The sequence below is a fragment of the Pseudopipra pipra genome, chromosome 1, assembly GCF_036250125.1.
Source record: "Pseudopipra pipra isolate bDixPip1 chromosome 1, bDixPip1.hap1, whole genome shotgun sequence".
Taxonomy (NCBI): Eukaryota; Metazoa; Chordata; class Aves; order Passeriformes; family Pipridae; genus Pseudopipra; species Pseudopipra pipra.
The window spans coordinates 124,345,816-124,369,088 of NC_087549.1; the positions used below are offsets into that span (position 1 = coordinate 124,345,816).

At 38.2% G+C, this 23,273-nt stretch overlaps 1 protein-coding gene across 1 annotated transcript in view; it reads left to right on the forward strand.

Moving 5' to 3' along the window:
• Window positions 1–22,096, forward strand: part of MACC1 (MET transcriptional regulator MACC1) — a 35,032-nt gene extending 12,936 nt beyond the window's left edge. The window contains exons 2-5 of the mRNA XM_064675551.1: window positions 8,374–8,488; window positions 9,381–11,419; window positions 13,845–14,033; window positions 17,978–22,096. Of these exons, the coding sequence (XP_064531621.1) occupies window positions 8,374–8,488; window positions 9,381–11,419; window positions 13,845–14,033; window positions 17,978–18,193 (2,559 nt within the window). The 3' untranslated portion in view covers window positions 18,194–22,096. The remainder of the gene's footprint in view (window positions 1–8,373; window positions 8,489–9,380; window positions 11,420–13,844; window positions 14,034–17,977) is intronic.
• Window positions 22,097–23,273: the final 1,177 nt, after the last annotated feature.

Sequence of the window (23,273 nt, forward strand, 5' to 3'; positions counted from 1 at the left end):
TTCACACACAGAATCGACCAGGTTTGAAAAGACCTCCAAGATCATCAAGTCCAACCCTTGATCCAACACCGCCATGGTTATTAGACCACGGCACTAAGTGCCACACCCAGTCTCATTTTAAAAACCTCCAGGGACGGTGACTCCACCACCTCCCTGGGCAGTCCATTCCAATGTCTGATCACTGTCTTGGTAATATCCAACCTAAACTTCCCCTGGCACAGCTTAAGACCATGCCCTCTTGTCCTACTGCTGGTTGCCTGGGAGAAGAGACTGACGTCCACCTGGCTACAACCTCCTTTCAGGTACTTGTAGAGAGTGATGAGGTCTCCCCTGAAACTCCTCTTCTCCAGGCTGAACAACCCCAGCTCCCTCAGCCTCTCCTCATAGGACTTGTGCTTGAGTCCCTTCACCAGCCTCGTTGCTCTTCTCTGGACCTGCTCCAGCACCTCAATATCCTTCCTGAACTGAGGGGCTCAGAACTGGACACAGTACTCAAGGTGTGGCCTCACCAGCACTGAGTACAGATGAAGAATCACTTCCCTGGTCATGCTGGCCACACTGCTCCTGATCCAGGCCAGGATGCCATTGGCCTTCTTGGCCACCTGGGCACACTGATGGCTCATGTTCAGCTTCCTGCAATCCAAATTCCCAGGTCCCTTTCTGCCTGGCTGCTCTCCAGCCACTCTGTGCCCAGCCTGTAGTGCTGCAGGGGGTTGTTGTGGCCAAAGTGCAGGACCTGGCACTTGGCCTTGTTGGACCTCATCTCTTTGGAATCAGACCATCTCTCCAGCTCGTCCAGGTCCCTCTGAAGAGCTCTTCTGCCTTCCAGCAGATCAACACTCCCCCCCAGCTTGGTGTCATCTGCAAATTTGCTGATGATGGACTCAATCCCCTCATCTAAATCATCAATAAAGATATTAAACAGAACTAGGCCCAACAATGATCCCTGGGGGACACCACTAGTGACTGGCCGCCTACTGGATGCAGCCCCATTCACCACCACTCTCTGGGCCCAGCCCTCCAGCCAGTTCCTAACCCAGCAGAGAGTGCCCCTGTCCAAGCCATACTTTCTAGAGTATGCTATGGGAGATGGTGTCAAAGGCTTTGCTGAAGTCCAGATAGACTCACCTCAGTTTGCTAAAATCAGAACACCACAAGCTTAAAGACACCTTTTATATGCCTGGATATCATGTTCAATTTCCTTCAAGGTTCTCATTGCATATTTTGCTAATGCATCTTTAATCCACACCTGTCCAAAATAAAGCATTGCTATTCAGGCAGAACACTGACAGGCAATCTAGTTCCACAGCTGGATATTCAAGACTGGATCCTGACATAGGGTCAGACACATACTTTATTACATCATTCTTAGCTTGAAATAGCAAAAAAGCCATCCTACACATTTGCAACATATCCAGCTGATACAGGTGCTCAAAATCTGTTATTATTAATTGCAGTTATAATTTCAAGTACTTTAAGAGATGTGAGCATGTAAAACACTTGCCTTTCTCTGCAGGTGGGTTTTACTCGGATTCTATTTTACCAAGATGCTGTGAAGAGAGCACAGCTCTTGTAGGATTTTTTAATCACATCACTGGGTCAGATGAGACATTTAAATGTTGAAAGTCATGAGGAAATTTTTCCCCACCTGTGCTCAGCCTTTAAATTTAAAAGTAATTATTTCTATGAAACATGTAACTCATAAGTGCCTAATTGTCAGTTTCTACTTCGCTACTTGTTTCACTGGGTTTGATTGTCTGGAAACTGGATCTTTTGCTTTCTTTCTGGGTAGATAGTAGGTGTGCTGTTTTCTATATATAACTGTAAAAGCTGGAAGAGTGTTGCCAGTACCAAGTCTTTGGGACAGAGGACACTTTTTTTTTTCCTTTTTGGTCATGCCCCGGTGACTCTGAGGCATACAAAGGATTTCTTTTAACACTACTGCTATTCTGTCCCCCACCACTGCTTCCTGCCCTCAAAGACCACAGCTCATATCTATCCTGCTCAAAGCTGACTTGTGGCATTAGCAGGCTCAGACATGAGTTTTTCCCAAGGAAGGATATAATAAATACTATGCAGGGTTGGGAGTGCTCTCTAAGCCAAGCTAGTAAGCAAATGTCTCAGCCTTTATATCCACTTGCCACTGACAAGCAAGCTCCTCAGTTAAAAGGCCAGTGTAATTCCTGCATACAGTCTGGATGTGAGAAAAAGTCTAATTTAGTGGAAAGAGAAGAAGAAATCAGGACAACAAAATAATATACAGAGTATTTTGGAGGTGACGTGTTTATAAACCCATGATCACAACTATAGTTCACAGGGATATAAATGACTAACAGAGATTTTGAGTAGCTCCCACTCCTCTAGGTTGACCAAAAAATGTTGACAGTTGAGGCTTTTGTTTCATCCTAGCAAACATCAAATGTACCTAAGGATGAGCAGCAGGGCTTTAGTTTACATGCAGAACATGGTACATGCAGGTTTTGCCTTGCTTTGCAGTGTTGCATGCATTATGCTGGCACTGAAACACTTCCGACAGCTAGAAAAGAGTTTTATTTTGTAAGGAAATTTATAAACAGAAGGTGTTCCTTACAAAGTGCTTTCAATATTCACTTTAAAGGAATAGCTCTGTTGGCATCAGTCAGTAGAAACCTGTAGAATTGTCATTTCAGTGAGGGAACCAGAAGTGCTCTTATAGAACTTCCGAAAGTGAGGAAACCAGCTGTCCTTCCAAAGTATGTACAAGTAGACGCAATAAGTAAGATTCCAGTGATTTTTAACTATTGTTTTTAGAGGTGTAAGGAAACAAGTCCATAGAAGAATTAAGGTAGTAAACTTACAAAGTTTTCTCTGTTCCGCAAAAAGAAGAAATATTACATTTTAACAGTGCAAAGTTGGTTCCTTTAATTCATTTGTTACTGACACCTTTGCATTCTATTTCCCATTTTTTAAAAAGTTACTTAGTAAAGTAAGTAGAAGGTAACATGTTTCTTTTTTACTGAGGCTGAAGGGAAACTGTGGTATATTTCAGAGTGGTAACTGCGACCCAAAAGACAACATCAAGACTCAACAACATTTTCTTGAGGCTTCTGGAAAGCAATATTCACAAATGTAAAGTTTATAATTGAAAATAAATGCCTTACCACTTATGCTTACAACAAGCAATTTTAGAAGTATAGATGTGTGTAGTGGAAGGAAGGATACTTGTCTTATGGAGGGAGAGTCTATGGTATAGTCATTTTTGCTTGCATAGTGTTCCTCAGACAGGCTGTAAAGCAATCAGGTCTGGGTTGTGCAGAGCTGAGCAGAGGCTATAAAAACCCACTTGTGAAGTAGTGGAAATCTACTGAGAGGGTGACCCACTTCAATTTCCATTTTTGTTGTGCTAGAGTACTAGCTCTACCCTTTAGCACCGTCTCAGATGAAGTATTACGAGCAGCGATTACATCAGGCCCAAGCAGCAGTGCAGACATATGTTGGGTCTGCAGAAAATCTAAGCCCAGTGTTCATTGTGAATGGCTCTGCAGTTTCCACAGGGTGATACGTTTTCAAAACATTGAAAAAGCAAGTACCAAACTTGGCAACAGAGTAAACTAGTAGATATATCAATTGAAAATTCTTTTCTATAATTATAAGCAAAGCAGCAAGTAAAAGGGCCACACTAAAGCATTTATGTTGTGCCAAGTATTATTACGTTAAGGGTTGAGAACTTTCGAGGTTGAATGTTAAAAGTCAATTTTGGCCCTGTTCAAAGTGAGGTACAGATGCTTTTCCTTGACTGCCTCGCATACATCAGACTAAAATGAGTCAAAGACTTCAACTGAATGTTTCTTCACTTCAACTGTTTGCTATCCTGTACTACCATTAGCTATAGACCACAGTTCAGTCCTGTATTTAAAGGTTAATAACTTGGATCCAAGTGCCTCTCACCGAACTCCGAGCTGTGTAAAGCTGGTCCAGGCCACAAGAACCAAGGGGCTGTTAAAATATGACCTGTTACTGTAACAAATGTTTAGCTAGAAACATGTTAGTCTGCTGAGAATGGACAGTGTTTTAGATTTGTTCGTGATGTGTGGTGTCTTCTGAAAAAATCTCTCTTCTGTATATTGCTGTCTTTTTAGAATTCCTTTTCTTCTCTCTATATAATACAATTTAAATAATTCAGTATACTCAGTATTTGTTCAGATCAGAAACACTTTATTTAACCTTCTGGTGCATTTACCTTGATCCTCTTCTTTCAGAAAGAAACTTGTAAAGTCTAACAATTCAAGCTATATAACTAATCATTTTACCCCATGTCATCTAAAAGTGAGCCTGAGGAATGAGACATGTCTCCATCACCTGTTCCTACTGATTTTCCTGTCTGTGCTAATGCTAAACTTTGTCCTCTGGATACAAAGACCATGAGTCTTTGTGAGTAATGATATGGACGAGTAGCACTGTCTGTGTGGGGAGCATGTAGGAGTCCATAGGGAGACATGGCCACAGGAGAGCTCTGTTCTTAACATAACCTGCTTTTGAAGGGAGACATGGCCACAGGAGAGCTCTGTTCTTAACATAACCTGCTTTTGAAGGATTAAGGTGGAACAAAAAGCAAATTGCTAATGTTTTGCTCTGGGATGCTGATACTTTAAAAACACAAAGGAAAGTGTTCTCTGTCATTTTTGAGGGCAAAGGCAGTGGGGAAGTGTTTGCCTTTGATTTGTTTGTTTGTTTGTTTGTTTTATTTTCTTCATTACCACTATTTTAAACACAGCAGGATATACTTTCTTTAGTAGAGAGACTGGAAAGGAAAAAAAAGGTGCACCTGAATTTTGAAGACCTGGAAGAGATTTCTGGAGGCATTATATGCAGCAAAAATGCCATTTACAGCAAATCTCTTTCCTGACTTCTGTGAAACTGAACTTTCTACCTGAGACTTTCTTCTTCCTCTAATGCATTTTTTTTCCCCCTGTAACAGTGATGTCATATGCCTAGCACCAGTGCTCTGAGTTCTGAGTCCCCTGCTCTTACAGGTCAAGCAATCCACAGCCAAGTCCACCCTGCTATTTCTTGCCCTCTTACAGAAAAATGCCACATCTCAGCAGTCACTCAGGTTCACTCACTGGTTGTCTCTACAGCTGATCTCTTTCCAACCTCTTCACTTCTTCATTCGCTGCTCGATCCCCACTGTGAGCTGACATACTATCAGTCAAATAATTCCTTGCACCATAAAGCAGTTGTCAGTTTACATCTTCCTTACTCAGTAGCTACAGCAAATGAAAAGCTTAGTCTCTGGTTCTTCCTTTACCTGATACCCTCTTTTTGCAGCAAAACGTTTTCATACCTTTCCCTTTTACCACTGATCAACATGACTGTATATCCCACATGCATTGATGTCTCTTCTCCTGTAAATGATTATCCTTCTTAATTTGTTCAGGTAAGTTCCTAATTAATAGGGCTATGCTATCAAGAGTTTAATTTTATCACAGTATGTATCCATGGAAAAGGGTGAGCAATAGGTTTTCTTGTTTTCTTCGTCTCATAAAAAGGCACTGGGGCTTTAGGCATTCCCAGCACTAAGGCTGGAACACAGGAGAGATGGGATGCAACCCTGGTGTCAGATCATGTAACCCTGTGCAGGAGGCACACTGCCCAGTACGCAGTGGTGTGCGTACAGCTTGTCCCCAGTGTTTCCCACATCCCCTGCACACTGACCAAATGTGGTCATCTTTTGCCCAGGAATGCTTATATATCCCCCCTTCTCTCATCCTCTTCTTGGCTGGCCTGAAGACATGTCTCAATCACAAGGGCTCCCTCATCATGCTCTCATACCAAGGAATGCTTTCAAGGGGGTGGAGGTTTATTTTTGAAAGTGGTTTTCCTTTTCAGTATCTGCCTTTTCTGTCTCTATGCCAGGCTAGTGGTGAACATTTTGAGGAGTTCCCAGAGGGAACTTTTAGGAAATTGCTTATTCTATTTGTAGAATTCCTTAGTGTTTATAAAACTTCCATATGCAATCTTGTTGTCATGTCTCTGTCAGAATACTCCCACCGTGTAAAAAGATTGTTTTTCTTTCTCTTTCTCTCTTCCTCCTCCTTCCCCAAGGGTTTCCTGTTTTAGCCCTTGTGCATATATTTGGACCCTTGTGCCCTTTCCTCATCCTTACTTACTGCCTCTCGCTTTATACAGCTACTGAAATAATTGTGGGTGTTTTAACCATTTAAAGAACTGTTCTGAAATTCATTTGTCAATTGATCAGTAAGTCATCAGTCAGAGATTAGTGCTGGTAACAAGTACACTGGCAATGTATAAAGTAAATTTACTTTGTGTAAACTTATTGAGGTTTTAGACTATGGATATCTTATGCTGGTGTTACTAAACATCCCCAGTGTCTAAGTAGAAGCTTGAGATAAAAATGTTGCATGTTTATATAACGCTTTCAGTCTGTCAACATTCTGGGATGCAGCAGCAAAGCAAAATTTATTTCCATTGAAGGAGTTTGTACACATTATTCACAGGTGTGGAATGTCAGGTCTCAGAATTATGGTATTGGGATTAAGTAGGCATTTTAGTTTCCGGTTTGGTTTTGGTGGGGTATTAGTAACAGGAGCCAAGAAAGTATTGGTCTTGGAGGCTAGCTTACACTACCAGCTGAAATCAGGACTTCAAAGGCCAAATAACAGAGATCTCTGGTAAAAGAAGAACCTGAAAGTCCATACAGCTCTCTGAGCAGCTGAGTGACAGCTGAGCTTAGCCTGACCTCAGACTTGCACCCTGCCTGTGTACAAAATAACACCCGAACAGAGTGCCATTAGCTGAAGGTACATCTTGTGGGAAAACAAAACGTACCTATTTATATTTGCAGTGAGAAAAAGAGAAGTTCTAAACCATGGTGTTGTGCAATGAAAACAGACAGCTGGATTCCACTTTTAATGTGGTAGTGATTGGATATGAGATATGCTTCCTTTTCACATAATTCTCCTACTAGAACTGTAACTGAAAATTCCTTTTTCTTACAGCCACAGCAAAACCAGGCTGAACCTTTTTTTTTTTGGGGGGTCCATTTTAAGCATGATAAAACAATATCTGCTTAGGCTGCAATTGCTGTTGCAGAAGTAGCAGGCTACAATATTTCAGACTCCTGAACAAAGCAGACTATTGAATTCCATGTATGGACTAAAAAAACTTCTGGATTTTTACCTTCTCTCTTTTTTTTCCACTTGAGTTTTTGGTTTGTTTGTTTGTTTTGTCTGTTTGTCTTGTTTTTTAACTATATATCTTAATGTACCTATTGGTCATCAGAATTTATACCTCTCTATATACAGGATCTGTGAAAGGATTCTGGGAGAGTCATTAATTTATCTTTTGGCTTATAACACTAACTTAAAGAGCTTTGCTGAACAAAAGATCTCTAATATTTTATTTCCTCAAGCTTCTCTTTCTGGGATACAGTAATTTCAGCATGTAGGTTACCAAATACTCCTTTGAAACTCGTCCAACTCCTCTGTCTTTAGGAGACATGACAGCTGCTTTCTTTAACATTAGGCAATGTACCTTTAGAGGTTCATCCTTCTGTTGCCTTTTAGGAAATTCCTTATTCTATTTGTAGAATTCCTTAGCGTTTATAAAACTTCCATATGCAAGTCCCTCAAAGGGACATCCAGTCTGTCCTGCCTTTGCAATAGGTTTGCTGTTGACTCTCTCTCTTTCAACCACAACATCTAGTTTACAGCTCTTGTGTTGCCCAGTCCACATGCAAACAGCGTCAAAATGGAGCTTCTTGTAGCCAGAACAAGGAAGAGGAGAGACCTGAATATCCTCTCTAGGGCTGTTGCTGTCCTGGTGTGGGCCCTAGGGAAGGGTATGTGAAGTCCTTCTTGGACAGACTAAAAGGAAAAATCTGACCTGATCTTCTTTCAAGGAAAAGCATAAGAAGAATAATAAAACAGAATGGGACAAAAATACTTTATATTGTCAAAGAAAGTAAAAGATCTAGGTCTTCCCCTTTAATGATTCTAGTCAAACTTACCTGAAAACAGGAATTAGGAAGTTTATTTTTTTTGACAAAAATATTTTACTCAAGACTTTCTGAATGGAAGGTATTGTACAGTTGGCTCAGTTCCAATTTCAAGACACTTAATGATGTGTTATTGGACTTCACTATGGACTTCACTATTGGACTTCACTACTGTACTGCAGCTGTAGCATCTGGTGGGTTTGATGTACGTTAGATAGTAAGACTCACTCAGGACTGAGATGCTCTTGGCATCATAAACCATAAATTCACTTTTTTTTCATGTCACACCACTGGATCAAAGCTCAGTTATTCTTCCAAGTTTCCCCTTTTCCAAATTGCATAATTGCTGATGTTTTATATGCTTAACTGTTTTTTAGGATGAAAGTTCTTCCAGTAGTGGAACAGATTCCCTAACCAGTGGAGAGATTCCACGAAGCAGGTCAGAGGGGACTTTGCTTGATGTAGACAACGGGACACCCTCAGACAGCTACAGTACGTGTCTTCTGCAACTTTCTGTACTAAGGCTCTCTGTCTAAAGTCTTTATTTCTGGAAAATATCTGGATCAGGCTGGTTGGGAGGAAGAGTTGAAATCTTTAACCTTACATTAACAAGTGCTGTTTAGGGTATGTTTACTGGGAAAGAGAAAAGGGAGTTGTTAATAATGAGTATTTTTATTAGAAAATTTATTTATATATCCCCTTAAAAACCCCTATTTGTCTATCGAAATGCAGTCTCAGAAAAATCAGCAGCTGCACAAATATTTCTCTCCGAACTTCAAATTGCACAAGACCTCATAAATTATATCAATGACTTTTTTCTAATGGGAAGCTAGTATAACAAATTCCACACACAAGGAGAGAAATTGTACATGTTCTGTTATCAACTAAATGCATGTGCACTAGCATGAAAAAGAATCTTGAGTAATGCCTTTATCTCTACAGTGTTTGAAAAAATGAAATAGTATTTCTTTAATCTTTGCAAAGAGTTCCACACAAAGGAAAGAACTCCATGTCACTTTGTAAGAGACCAAATATTACTCGAATATAATGATTTGAACCTTATGGAACCTTATCATATTCAATGCTAATTAATAATCGTAGGAGTTGATAATGATCTGCACATCAAAGAAGATGCTTTACATCCTTCAGAACTAATCTATTATTCAGCACTAATTTAGTAGCGCTCTTCTATTAAGAAAGATTCTTAATTAAATAAATATTGATAGTATTTAAAAAACTGAAGAAAAATTATAGAAATTATCTATACGTATTTCAGGAGGATAAAATTAGTCACCTCTTAGTTTAACAGACTATCAGTTGGACATGAATGGAATGTCTCAAGTCTCTGTGCTTTAGGATATGCTTCTTTTTTTCTTTTAAACAGATGCCAGTGAAAGTAAACTGGATTTGGATATTGACTGGTCTGGTGTATTCAAACATGCCCAAACTGTTTCCAAGACTAATCCTTTCTGGAATGAACTGTCAGGCTCCAACCCTTTCATACATGACATAGCTGCTTCAAATAGAAATAAAAATGATAAATACCTTTCTATCTTAAAAGAAAATCCTTATTTGTTCTCTAAAGTTTCTAGCAATAGAGACTCTTTGGATTCCTCAGGTGATGAGCTAGATATTGATTGTCTCCTAAGAAAGACTTCAGCAAGAAGATCTGGACGATCCAAGAGTGTCTCTGACTTCCTGGATATTGTTGATAACCAAAGATTTAATCCTCACAAGACAGCACCTCAAAAAACTACAACTTCAGACATGACATGGCTTCAAAATGACCGCGAAGCCTACAAGATGGCCTGGTTGAGTCACCGACAACTCACCCGGTCTTGCCTAGATTTAGAAGCCATGAGCCACAGTCCTGGATGGGCACAAACACAAGCTACAGACATTCATGTAGTTTGTAAACTGAATCATGAAGGGGGTTCAGTACAACTACCTGACTCAGATATCAACATTCATGTCCCTGTGGGTCATGTATTACCAGGGGAATTCCAAGAAGTTGGTTTAAAGGCTATTCTTAACCCTCCATTGTCATGTAACAATGAGCTGTCTAGCACCGTAAGTCCTCTGATAGAACTTACGCTGAGCAACCTCAACACAAGCAAAGCCATTTTCCTAGAGGTGAAAGTTGCAGCTAAAGTGAAGAATGATCCACTCAGCCAAGCTATGAGTGATATTGTGTGTTTTTTTAGTTTGAATAAAGAAGGGCCTTTTAAGAAGCTAGAGAATTGCTACACTTATCAGGATACCATACAAGTGAAGCTAACGGACTTAAGTCATGTGATGTATGCAGTGATTGCCATACAAGCAAACAAAATCCAGCCTCCAGCAACTAATGTCTGGGACTATGTTCATAGAAGAGTCTCAGTTGGAATTTATGGTCCCAAATATATTCATCCATCTTTTACAGCAGTTTTTACAGTCTTTGGTCATAACTACATTCCAGGAAAACTCACAATTTTTGATATAAGAAAAGGGGGTAAAAATATGCCTCCTGTGGTGTTTCAGCTGTGGGGAAAACATACATTTCTGCTTGAAAAATCGCAAGATCTAAACATTTCTTTAGTATCCTGTGATCCAGATTTTGAAGTAAAGATGGAAGACCAAAGTAAAAATATTAAAGAGGAGGAGTTGAAAACTGGTAAAATGGTCCACCAACAATTCCTATTCTCCCTGCTTGGATGTAGGGAGATGCATTTCTTTGTTTTCCTTGTTCAGATTAAATTCTTAAAAAGTAACCAAGTAACACAGTTCCATGTTACGACTCCTGATCCAGCTCCAAAATTAAGTGGGATTATCAGTAGACCAAGGCGTCTACAAAACCGCAAGGAAATCAAGTCCGCGCCTTGGCTTTTGATACCAACAGTAAAATATCCAAAGTTTCAAGATAAAGCTTTGAGCGTTAATACTTATGGAGTGGCTTTGAAAACTGTGTTACGTCAAAATAAGATTGACTATTTGCTGGAATATTTTAAAGGGGATACAATAGCGCTTCTTGGTGAAGATAAAGTTAAAGCCATTGGACAAACTAAAATAAAAGAGTGGTATGTAGGAGTTCTCAGAAGAAAGATTGGCCTTGTACATTGCAAAAACATAAAAGTTATTTCCAAAGAACAAGCTATGGACACTGCTGATAGTGAGCTAACAACCAGGAATCTTGTTGAACAAATTGCATTGCCATTCAAAAAACTGACTTACATCTACTCAGTAGTTCTGTCAACAGTATCAGAGAGTGTTTACGACTGGAGAGCTTTAGCTGAGGTGCTAGGATATTCACATATGTCTTTGGATGACTTTAATGAGGCACATATCAATAAAGAATCAGAGAGAGTTGCGCATGTTGTGAAGAGGATGAAGCAAGACTGCCATGCTAACAAAAAAAAAAGACTATTTCTTTATGAACTCATTATTGTAAGTATTGCATGAACTAACTTGCTTATTGGGAATGCATTGTCAAGAAACTGCTCAGTAGCAATGTATGAACAAGAAAACTTGATTCTGCATTCTTGCAGGAATTTTTACAAACCTGAATATATTACTAAAAGTTGTAGACACCTATAGACAGGAAATGCACCCAGATTCTCATGAAGAATAATACTTTGGCCAATTAATTCTAAAAAGTCTTCTACTAATATTCCAGGAACCTTGCTCATTTAGTAGGTTGACTGAGTTGACTTTTTTGCTTTTTAAAGAGCCATGATTGAAAAGTTTTGTCTTTTGTCATGGTAAATTGCTCCCCTGAGCAATTCACATTCCTGTTGGGAAGTAATAAGTAACCTTATAGTGTGGAAACTCCATTATATATATTTTTTTCTATGCTAAGATGTATGTCTAACTTAGCTTCATATGTTTAAAATTGAAATCCTGATCCACCTGTTGAAGGTAGGATTTTCTGTCCACACATGACAACTTCATAGTCAATGTTGTAGCAGCCTATGAACAATATTGCAAATATTTCAGTATGTATTTTCATAGTCCTCATTTGTAAGCTGCTGGACAACTTCTATGTGACTAAATGCTCTTATATGTGAATTAAAAGTGGGTTTATTCTAAATTCTTCCAGGTAATAAGTTGCACTGTTAACCATACTAATTTACTTACTGACCTGTGTTCAAATTAATTTGGAATTAATGACTACTTAATACTGTCTTTGACTCTGACTGAAAAGTCAACCAGCCTATTAAGGGACAGAAAATAATTAAATTTCTGATACGAAAATAAAGTATTATAAAAATGTATGTTTAAAAATTCATATTGTAGCTATACATCTAAAGCATATTGATTATCCTGAATTGTAAACCTTAACAGAGTTTACTTCTCATAACTAGTCTATCCCCTGGCTTGACAGCAATTTCAGCAGGATCCAGAAAATTTTGGTAGCAGTGGCCACTTAAAAATCTTAAAAGCATATTAAACTGTGTGGAACAGAACTTAGCCAGCATGAAATACAGCAAAGTCTCCCATGTCTCTGTACAAAAAGGAGAGGGGAATCTAAAGGTGAAAATTATCCAAACTTTTAATTGAATACAGTGAAACAGAGTTCATTACAGAACAGGCAAAAAGTGGGGAACAGTTAGATTAAGATAGAATCATATAATGGTTTCCACTGGAATGGACCTTAAACATCATTTCATTCCATCACCCTTGTCATTGACAGGGATACATTTCCCTAGACCAGGATACTTAATGTCCTGTTTTGTGAGATTTATATAATTTTGAGCTATGAAGTTCCAATGAAAATCCCTGTCCTTGCAAAGCTAGACTTAAAACTAGAAATAATTTGTGTAATTTCTGGGTAGAATTTACTAGTTACTTCTTTAAGTAATCTCCTTTTTTATGTTATATAGTGTTTTTGCTAATCAGAATATAGCAATTTGAACAACTTTGTCTTCACTTTGCCAAAATACAGGGGAATTTGGTACAGTACACTGTAGTCAGCTACTCATTACTGTGCCTACTAAAGTTCTGCTGTTTCCTATGAGGATTTTTACTGTAAAATATTAACAATTAAATCATACACTGACTTCTGCAGAAATGCTTGATATTTCAGTAAAAATCAATATCTCAAAACCAAGGAAAATATCTGGATTTTTTTTCTTGATCTTTCACTGAAAAACTCAACATTTTCAGTGGAATATTTAGCTGTTAATTCGAGGAGAAGAAAAAAACAAGACTTATTTTTCTCATTAGGGCTTATACAAAGAAAGAAAGAAAGAAAGAAAGGAGAATGCAACATATTTGCACTTCAGGATTTCACTCCTGCAACCATTTTAATTCATCATAAAATTTTGTCATTAAATGCTCATTTGGCACAGGGGAGGGAGGAGTTTTGTGCTTACATTTCTGCTTGATGGTCAGCAAATTATTAGTTCTGTGGGAGGAGTAATTGAAAAGGTGCTGGCCAATGTGATCAGTGATTTTCCAGAAATGCTGTAGACAAAGGACAACACCTTAGTATAGTAGTGCTCTAACTTAATTTTCAAGTTTCTTGTCATACTTCTAAGAAGCTAAATTTGATGTCACAAATATTTCTGTCAGAGAAGTTTATTTTTCCTTCAGGATCCATAAGCTTGGCAGGATCCATTTGACACTGGAATGCTGAAGCAGCTGAATGCTAGCTTAATTTTTTTCTTAAGCTTGTGGGCAGTTTTCCTGTGAGACTGTTGGCAACCCCATTTTGTGGGAAAAAAATTTACATATTCTTAAGAACACAAAATTAAAAAAAAAAAACACTTTCCTGTCTGTGTAAAAATTCAGAATAGTGCTATAAAAACAAATTAAAATGTTCTGTTTGTAATTACTGGTGAAAGATCACTAATGAAAACTATTGTTGCAGGCACTTTTGAAAATAGATTGCCAGGGATTAGTGGCACGTCTTACCCAGGACACCATCATTTTGACTTCAGCTGTCAAGCTTGGCAAAAACTGGCGGGAGCTTGCAGAGAAGCTAGCCCGACTCACAAAGCAGCAAATAGAGGCTTATGAAGTGCCCCACCAAGGGAAAAATGGAGCAGTAGCTCTGGAGGTAAGGGTCTGGTGTAACACTGCATGCACATTTGCTCCTCTGCGCAAATACAGCCAGGGACCTTTCTTCTTCCTTGCTTTGAGTGCTTCTTTCCTTTTGCACTTTCCTGTGGAGGTCCCAATCTCTTGTCTTGAGCTTCAGGGACATGTTCAATCCCTTCTTATTGTCCTGTCCACTTGTTAACCTTCCTCGCTCCTCTGCTATCAACTCAGACACAGAGAAGAAGAGCACCCAGTCCTTGCAGGAGCCACTTCAAATCATCCTTAGTACAACTTTTACTCTTTCCACCAAAAGGAAGCTGACTTCCATCATTAATACTTTTCTGTGTCAGTGTAATAGTTGATATCATTTACCTTAAGTAGAATGAGATCAGAAATTCTGACACCAATCACACTTCTGTTCTGTAGCATGAACACGGCAAATCTATGCTTTGAGTTCATAATTTGCCAGGTAAGTCATGCTTTTTATTTTCCTTTGTAAAGCACTCTTCTTATACAGAAGTATGAGTTCTAAAGAAGAGTTAATTTGTCCTCTCATATGTATTTTAGTGCATACACATCTAAGGAGCAATTTAGGTGCCTAATTAGATACCTAGTGTCATTTGAGGTGCCCAGAGGTACTCATGGCATGAAATACCAGATATGTCACAAGACTTAAGGTGGATCCTTGTGCAGGCTGCTGAGCCTAAGGTCAGCCTGTGCTCCTGGCATACCTTTTTCTGGGCAACCAAGTTACTTTCTCCGTTGCTCCACTCTAACTCCAAAGCATGGTCCACTCTTTCCCACAGTTATGTACCAATAACTTCTAGGTCCCAGACTGGGTTTTACTCTGAAAATCCTCTTTTATAAGCATTGCTGAATGATGCTCAAGCTCACCTTTCTGACCTGAGTGCTTATATTCAGGCTCCACTCTCTCTCTGCCTGTACCATCATGCTTGGTCATGCACATGATCCAGACTGAATTCCTTCTCTCTCACCTCTAAGTACAAAAGGAATTGCTATTTCCCATTCATAGGTTCACGACTACTCGGGATAATGTTTTCTTCCTTTTTCTTTCACTGTAGTTGATTCTTCCTGTTTCCCACAAAAAATATTCTCCTTTACACAATCTGAGTCCAGTGAATCTGTCATCTCAGTTTTATCTGCCTCGTGATAACTATCTAGATATTTCTCCTCTAGTCATGAACCACCAACTCTTATTTCCTTTGAATGCTCTGCCCTACCTCTCAGATCAATATGGGATCAAAATTCCACATGTTTACTCTTGTGATTCTTCACTTTTCTACAAAATTATCTCCATTATTGTTGTTTGCAAGCACCGCCTCCTTGTCTGATCTTGCTTTCCTCTTAGAGCTATTTTGTGTATTTTTTTTACTTGTTCTGTGTACTTATGTCTGGATGCTCCTTCGTCAAATTTTTTCTCTTAAAATTCTCCTTCTTACCAATCCCATATCTACTCTCTGTTTTTTTAATGTGAAAAAAAAAAATCTTAGGTTTTGTATTGTCTTAATCTAAAATACTAAAATTGTACAGAATATGAGGAATATAAGGAAAGGAAGCAAGAGACACAGAAAAGGCAGCATATGTAGCCAGCAGCATAAATTCAGGAAATCCCAGCTTCTCTTGTTGGCTACCTTGGTTGTCAAGCTAAAAATAGGAATACAGAAACTTTCTGGTCTCAGCATAAATACAAGAGTGATGAACTGCTTTATTTCATTAAAATATGTTGTAACATCTGTTATTTACAGTAGTATATTAAAACATTATTTTCGAAGTTAGCCTCTCTAAAAAACCAAGGAAATAATTAATCAATCTCCTTCTTCCCACCTACAATCAAACTACTTTTCTTGCCTCCTTTTGTAAGTTTATGGTTATGACTTAAGATAGACTTGCTTAAAGCAAAAAATAGGTACCATTCATTTGGGTAAATGATGACACTTTTCCCTCCTGTAGACTTAAAATGAGAAACTTCGCTGAAAGCATAGGTTTTTTTTTTGTGGCTTAAACTCAAGGCAGAAGCTAGACTAATCAGACTGTGGAACGGGCTATAGGGGATGTGAGTTTAATGGGTTTTTCCATTTGTGTCTGGGGCAGAAAGGCAGCAGAAGTTGACGGAGATGTTTACAGAAACTATAATAGAATCAGTCTTGGGTAAGTTGAAAGTTCTGAGCCCAAATGTGAAGAAAAGCTCAGAATTATGAGCAAAGAAATTCTCCTGGTACTCAGTTCCTCAAGGGATCAAGTAAATAAAGCTTAAATCAAGGAAGTAGAGCTTTATGCTTTGCACTGTTTGTAAATTAATAGGATTATACTGAGGACATAACAAATTTTCTTCAGAATTATGCTTCAGAACCCTAAAAGCTGCTTTTCTAATAAAAAAGATGCTAAAAATATCCCAACCTCTTGATCAGTTTTGTATATATGTATAAAAATGTGCATGCATCAATCTATATGCTTTTACTATGATGCATAAGTGCACTAATGTTAAAAGAGTAAATCCCTTTTAGGAAAGGGATGGGTTTTTTTGTGGCTCTGTGTATTATCCCTGAAATCTTTAACTCAATTGCTTTTTGCAAAACCTTATTTACCAATGAGGAGGGGGAAACTAAATAGCTGATTGCCATGTGGAAAAGCAGCAGCTGGAAAAACAATTATTTTGTTTGTTAACTGAGCAAATTTACTCAGCACTTTGAAAGATATAAGTCCAGCTTGGTATCTGAATGATGCTGCCATAACTTAATTAATGTCACCAGAGCAATGACAAATTACACCTGTTAAGGATCTGCTCCAATTTTTTGGTGACTTATCTTTTCATTTCCTTTGTTTCTTGCAGGACAATTTTTAAATTGTATGTCCTGATTTAAAAAAGTTATAAACATTTTTGACTTTCCTGCTTTTGGAGTGTTTGGGCTTTTTTTTTTTTCTTTCTTTTTTTAAACAGATTTTATGGGTAAATCATGTTAGAATCGTAGAATCATTTAGGTTGGAAAAGACCTCTAAGATCGGCTAGTCAGGTTATCTAAATCAACTGTTAACCCAGCACTGCCAAATTACCACTAAACCATGTCCCTAAGAGCCACATCTACATGTCTTTTAAATATCTCCAGGGATCGCAACTCAACCGCTTCCCTGGGAAGCTTATTTCAATGCCCAACAACCCTTTCAGTGAAGAATTTTTTTCCTAATATCCAATCTAAATTAATTAAGGGGGCTTCGTTCTACTTTTCATGCCTGTTTTCCAGCTCAGGGGGCTGGGTACCCAGGGTAAAAATGGTCTTGCTATTAAATATTGAGGCAAAGAAGGCATTAACTGCCTCAACCTTTCCCTCATCCTTTGTCACCGTGTTCTCTCCTTTTGCTGCTGATGTCTTTATAGAAACATTTTTTATTGTCTTTTATGACAGTAGTCAGATTAAGTTCTAGTTGGGCTTTGGCCCAGCTTCCTTTTGCTGTCATTAGAAAACATTTCTAAAAGGTAAGAAGCATGTTTAAAATTTCCAGACTAAGTAGAGGGAGAGTAGAATGTTACTTAATGAGGCAGTAACCCTCAAAAGCACAACCAAATAGGGAAACTCTTTCTAGTTGTATGCACTGCAAAAACATGATCAAAGGGAAAAGGGTTTTTCTTCCATTCCTGTTCTTTCAATTATACTTGCAGACAAGGATATATTTTGACTTGGTCATAATCATCCGAATGAAGACTTTATGTTTCTATTATTTATCCCTCTAAGAATTTGAGAGTTTCATAGAAATGAACTACATAAGGTTATTGGAGGTTTCATATCAACAAGCCTTTTGTGATAAAACATTTCAGCATGGCTAGGGATCAAACACTTCTTTTCTCTTTTCTTTTCTGTGGCTTTTCTACCATTCAACTTTTTTTTTTTCCTTCAATAATTCAATTTCTGTGAGAAAACCTTTTAATTTTTTCCCCTTTATTTTCAGATGATGTGGAAACCTGCATATGACTTTCTCTACACATGGGCTGCTCATTATGGAGACGGTTACAGGGATGTCTTACAAGATCTGCAATCAGCCTTGGACAAAATGAAAAACCCAGTAACAAAACAGTGGCGAGAGTTAACAGGAACACTCATTCTTGTGAACTGCATGGAGGTGTTAAGGGCAAGTGCTTTCTCCAAAATGGAGGAAGAAGAGTAGACAACCTAGATATGTTTTTGGAAAATCTCTTGGAAAACTGTACTGCTGATATTTGTGTTTTAGTGATGCTTGCAGAGCACGATGGAATGAAGTTTGTTTTAACTGAGTTGATGTTGGGCATGTGGTTCTCAACTACAGATTGCCAGAGCTTGCTAATGGCTCCTGAGTAAATAAGAAAAGAATAGGGGGTTAAACTAATGAGGTCAACAAAAATGACTTGAATTCTATAGGGTATTTCCTAGAAGGAGCTATTTCTGCTTGCACTGACTTCTAGCTGGAGATCAGTTTTAAAAACAGACCTATAGATGAGTTCAGCCTGTGGGGCTTAGGTTTACATTGTTTTCAGTGAAGTGTTAAAATCTGAATATTTAATACATTATTTTATTTGGTGCTCAAACCCATCAAGTCTAAGTCAATGGGTGCAGGCTAGCCTAGAAAAAAACTTTAAGATTTCTTTCATCCTCAACTGGGAGAAAATTAATCTAATTGTCTCACAAAATAGGAACTCAACAGCTCCTGGAAAAATAGGTGTGTGCTGCACAGTCCTTCCAAAATAGCTTCTGGTGTCTGTTTTGAAGACTGGAAGAGAGACAGAAGATATAATGTCAAAAGTGTTTGGTTTTGATCTATTTGTTAATGTAACTAAACAGGGTCATCTCTCTTTTTGTTTGTTTGTTTATATTTAAGCATTTTTTCTATATTTTGCTGAGTGGAAATTCCAGAAAATTTGGGAAGCCCTGTTTGTGTACACTGTCCATCCCTCTGATTATTTGCTTGTTCCTTCTCTGTTGCTATTAAATGAGTATGTAGGGAAGAGAGACTTTGTAGGTTCAAAGGCTGTAAAAAATTCATACCCACTTCTGTTGATCATTTTCTTCTACCTTACAAGAGAAAGAATATGGGTGATGACTACTATTTTCTCAAAAAAAGTTAACAGTGGGATGCTTTTTAGATTAATTTATTTATGGAAAAATTAATTATCATTAGTCATATGTTCTAAAAAGAATTATACTTAGATGCCATCAGTAAAAATCTTTCAATTACTGAGTAGCTTATTGTAAGTACAGAAATTACAGGTTGAATAATAGTTACGGGCTAAAAAATTTTTTAACACTTTTTTTTACGTAAGATTTTAAATATATTTTTAGTTAAGTGGTAGATCTAAAAGGTTAAAGCCCTTTTGAGCACATTTGATCAACATTCATGCAGAAACATCAGCAAAAACTCATGACAACCAGTTGAAAAGAAAATTGGCATTCTGCCATCACTTGCGGTTCACAAGACAAAGCCAAAATCTTTCAGAAGTACCACAAAGTTGAAGCATTTCAGTTCAGAATCTGTTCTTCCACTGTTTTCTTAGTTCATCTCTGCTAAGAAGGGAGATTTTGTGGTTCTAAAAAACCCCGGTATATTTAAATGTTTTTCTTTCCCTCTCCTTTCCTCTAACCTGCTTTCTTCTCTACTTGCATTAAGCTTTCCCAAAGCATCCATAGCCCAGGAAGGAGGCTGAGGAAAGAACACTTGCTCTTTTGCTAGGAAAGTTCACTCACCAGAAGGCCCTTTAGTATCAGGGCATGACTGAGTTAACATGTGTACAAGTTATCTGGCTTCAGTGGACTTGCCCTTGATTTGCAAGAGAATGAGGAATTCAGCCCACAGAACAGTAATTGTTTTTGCTGATCAAGGAAAGGTGGAAAAAAAAGAGTCCAATTATCAAAGTTCCCTGTTGTTTCAGGTGCCAGCACCAATTTTATATCTTACCCCATGCAGTTTTAAAAAAGCTGTAGAGAAAATATGAAATAATATTCTCTTGTGATCTGCACTTCAGTGCAGAGACCAGCTTGTCCTTCCTTCTTGCAGGTAGTGAAGCCCCCAAAAGGTGAGAAAGTATCTGCTGTCTTACTCTTTTGTTCTAGTAGGTAAGGAAAAGATGCATACTGGTTCCTTTTAAAATTGACTTCTTTAAAGGTAAAATGATACATTCAAATATTAAAATAATAAATATTAAAAACTGCTGCAAACTGCCAGGGAAATTTTTTTATATTTCCTAGACTGCTTCTGCTTTCACCTTAGACCCTGCTCATAGCAAACTGTCAAGCCTGAACAGGATTTTGTTGTGGTGCAACGTCACACACTATCTCTCTAGTTAAAACCTCAGGGAAATACATATTTTGCTCCCTCAGAGCTGAAATACAAGAGGACATCACAGATGAAATCTTTCAGCTTCTTTCAGCTTTCTCACTAGCTGATTTTCATACTTCCCAGCAGGCCATATTCCCTTGGTTAAAGCCCTGCTAAGTCACTTTTTTAAGCTTTTTTTTTTTTTGTTAACCTGTCTGCAACAGCTAAGCAGCTCAGCTTAGATCTGTTTCCGAAGATGGATCTTGGTTTCCATCCTTTTTTTTCACATCTTAATTTCTTATCTTTAGCAAATGTGCATTTACTCTCTTTTTCAACAAGACATAGTAATTTCTTAGTTCAGTCCTGTATTTTCCTGTTATTAATACAAGTCAAAAGACAGGCAGAAGCTACCAGAAGCATGAATTCCTAATTGTGTGAGTCTACCACACCCCAAATATGAAGGACAGGCTGCCCAAAGTCTTTGAGGCTGAAGAATAATCCATTCTGAGAAGGTAGTCAGGGATCAGGGACTCAGAAAGAGAAGTGTTTAGGGACCAGAGGCTGCTGCCTGTGACACTCATGGCCGGTCCTTTTCACTGCTCTGAAACAAAGTTGTTTCTGTCTTGAACAAGAGTTGAATTTGGCCCAGTAAATTTAGCAAATATTGACTCAGTGAGTCAGTGTTCTCCTTAGCTTGCAGAATTATGCAACTGGTCCTCACAGTATATTTCTTTAAAAGGAAATTTATATCTGTCTGTAGTTGTGCCATATTCTAGGGTCTTTGCTTTTTGGGTTGCTAATTGTGCTCCTGTTTTTGCTTTGAGCTTCTGCTCATATGAATGAAATGTGCACTCGTGCAATATTCTGTTTACTTTAGCAGCCCACACTGGATATATTAAAAAAAAAGTATTAAAACCCCATATTTTATTTAGTGGTCTAGTATTCAAAACCACAAAATGCCAGCTGAGAGTGGAAGCAGCTGCACTCAGCAGAAACACACAGCTAGAAGCACATGGCTTAGGTAAACACACTCTGTTCTTGACCTTTTCTCCTTTCCTCCCACCCTGTCAAGAGAGAACAGCTTTCCCATGGGCCTGCACACATACTTTCTTGGGTTTCTTCAAAGTGAGATGAGATTAACAACTACTCAGGAGGAGACAAGGAAAAATACCAGCCGCTGGTCTTTGCCTTAAATGACCCTCTGTTTCCAAGTTTCCTAATTTCTTTGTGTAGAAAAGAGCTGCGTCAGCTAGTTCCATTTCCCTTTGAATGTGTAGGCAGAAAAAAACCCCACCTTTCACCATCCTTTTATCCTCTGAATAGGTGTTTCTTAAGTAAACGAGCAAATAGAAAGTTGTGAGTGCATCTGTTGCTTTATGATTCCACCTACCTGTAAAAGCTGGAAAAATGGTTCCCTTGGCTGAGTCTGCTCCTGACTGGGACAGACACCTTCCACAATGGGCAGCAGCAAGGAAGACCTAGCTGTCACTCATACTAGAAATGCTGGTTTTCAGTGAAGTTGGAAGCCATTCCTGTTACAGTTAAGAGGCATCTGAGCTCCATGCCATTTAATGACACTGTGCAATGATATATATCTGAATTAATAATAGTCAAGATTGGAGAGAAAAGGCAAATTATTTCTCCCTTCAGAAGTTCCAGTCCTTCAGTTGGCTTTGGGGAAGGGTTGAGTTCCTTAGGTTTTACTTGCTTCTTTTGGAAAGCACAAGTTTAGAAAAGGAAAAGAAAGTTTCTTTTAAAGTTTAAGTAAAGGGCAACTCCCCAAGCCAGGGGAGGAGGTATCAGGCATCCTTCTTCCTACTGAGAACAGAAAAATGGGGAGAAATATGCGAGTGTTTATTAAGTAATGTTTTTGTAAAAAAGACTGGTTTTCACAAATCCTTCCTGTAAACCTAAGCTCTGTGGAAAACAAACATTAAGCAGCTCCAAAGAAGCAACTTAATTTTGTTGTGTGGAGCTGACTCTAAAGACCTACTCCTAAAGTATCTCCGGACTCATTAAGTGATCCAGCTGACAATGACCTACCGAATAATAAAGGCAATTGTTTAGAACTGCAGATGGCAATGCTGTGTTCCCAGCTAAACCCAGTGATCCTGCTTTTTCATCATCTAGTCGCTTGTTCAGCTACGGACAGCTGTACCAAATAGGAATATAAAGCTATGCTGTTTTTTTTGTTTGTGTCATAGATACAAAAAATGCCTGTGAAAAGACAATGAAATAGAGTGGTTGTATTTCCCACCACCTCCAGGAATAGAATGTTGTGAATTGTATTCTGTACATTAGTTGAGACCAACCATTAAATTCTCTGTCAAGGTCCTAGAACAATTGTAAATATGTAAAACAAATGTTAGTCTAGTGTGGGTGATAATCACTGTTCTTGATAGTTCTGCTGCCAATAAGTATCTACTGACACTATGGGATATTCAAATAACCTGTGATTATTCTTAGTGAAAAAAGTGACATTCTCTATTTCTTGCCAATGTGTATATATATAATTATCTATTTTTTTAGCTTACAGTATATATTTTTAAACAAAATTAAAAAAAATTATATTGTCCACTGGAATCCTTCATGAATTTTAATTTGGTTTTGTAAGGCTAAGAAGAGAAGAGGAAGATGACCATGGGGGGGGGAGGGGGAGGGGAAATTGTGGTTCTGTAAATACCAGGAAATAAGCAATGTCTTTGCACACATTTCTCTTCATTTAAAAATCCTGTATGTTAAAAAGGTGAATGTACACTCCTTTTAGCATGTTCATAAGCAAAAGTAATTTGCTTATATTGGTTCCAAAACCAGAATGAATTCATTCATGAGAAGAGGGTGGTCTGTGGACCTTGCTGAGGAAGCCAGGCCTCCTCACAAAAATATGCTCTCAAAGTTTCTCTTTTTTGTTGGAGAATTGTGACGGTAAGTTCAAAAAGACAAATCCTCATTTGAAAAG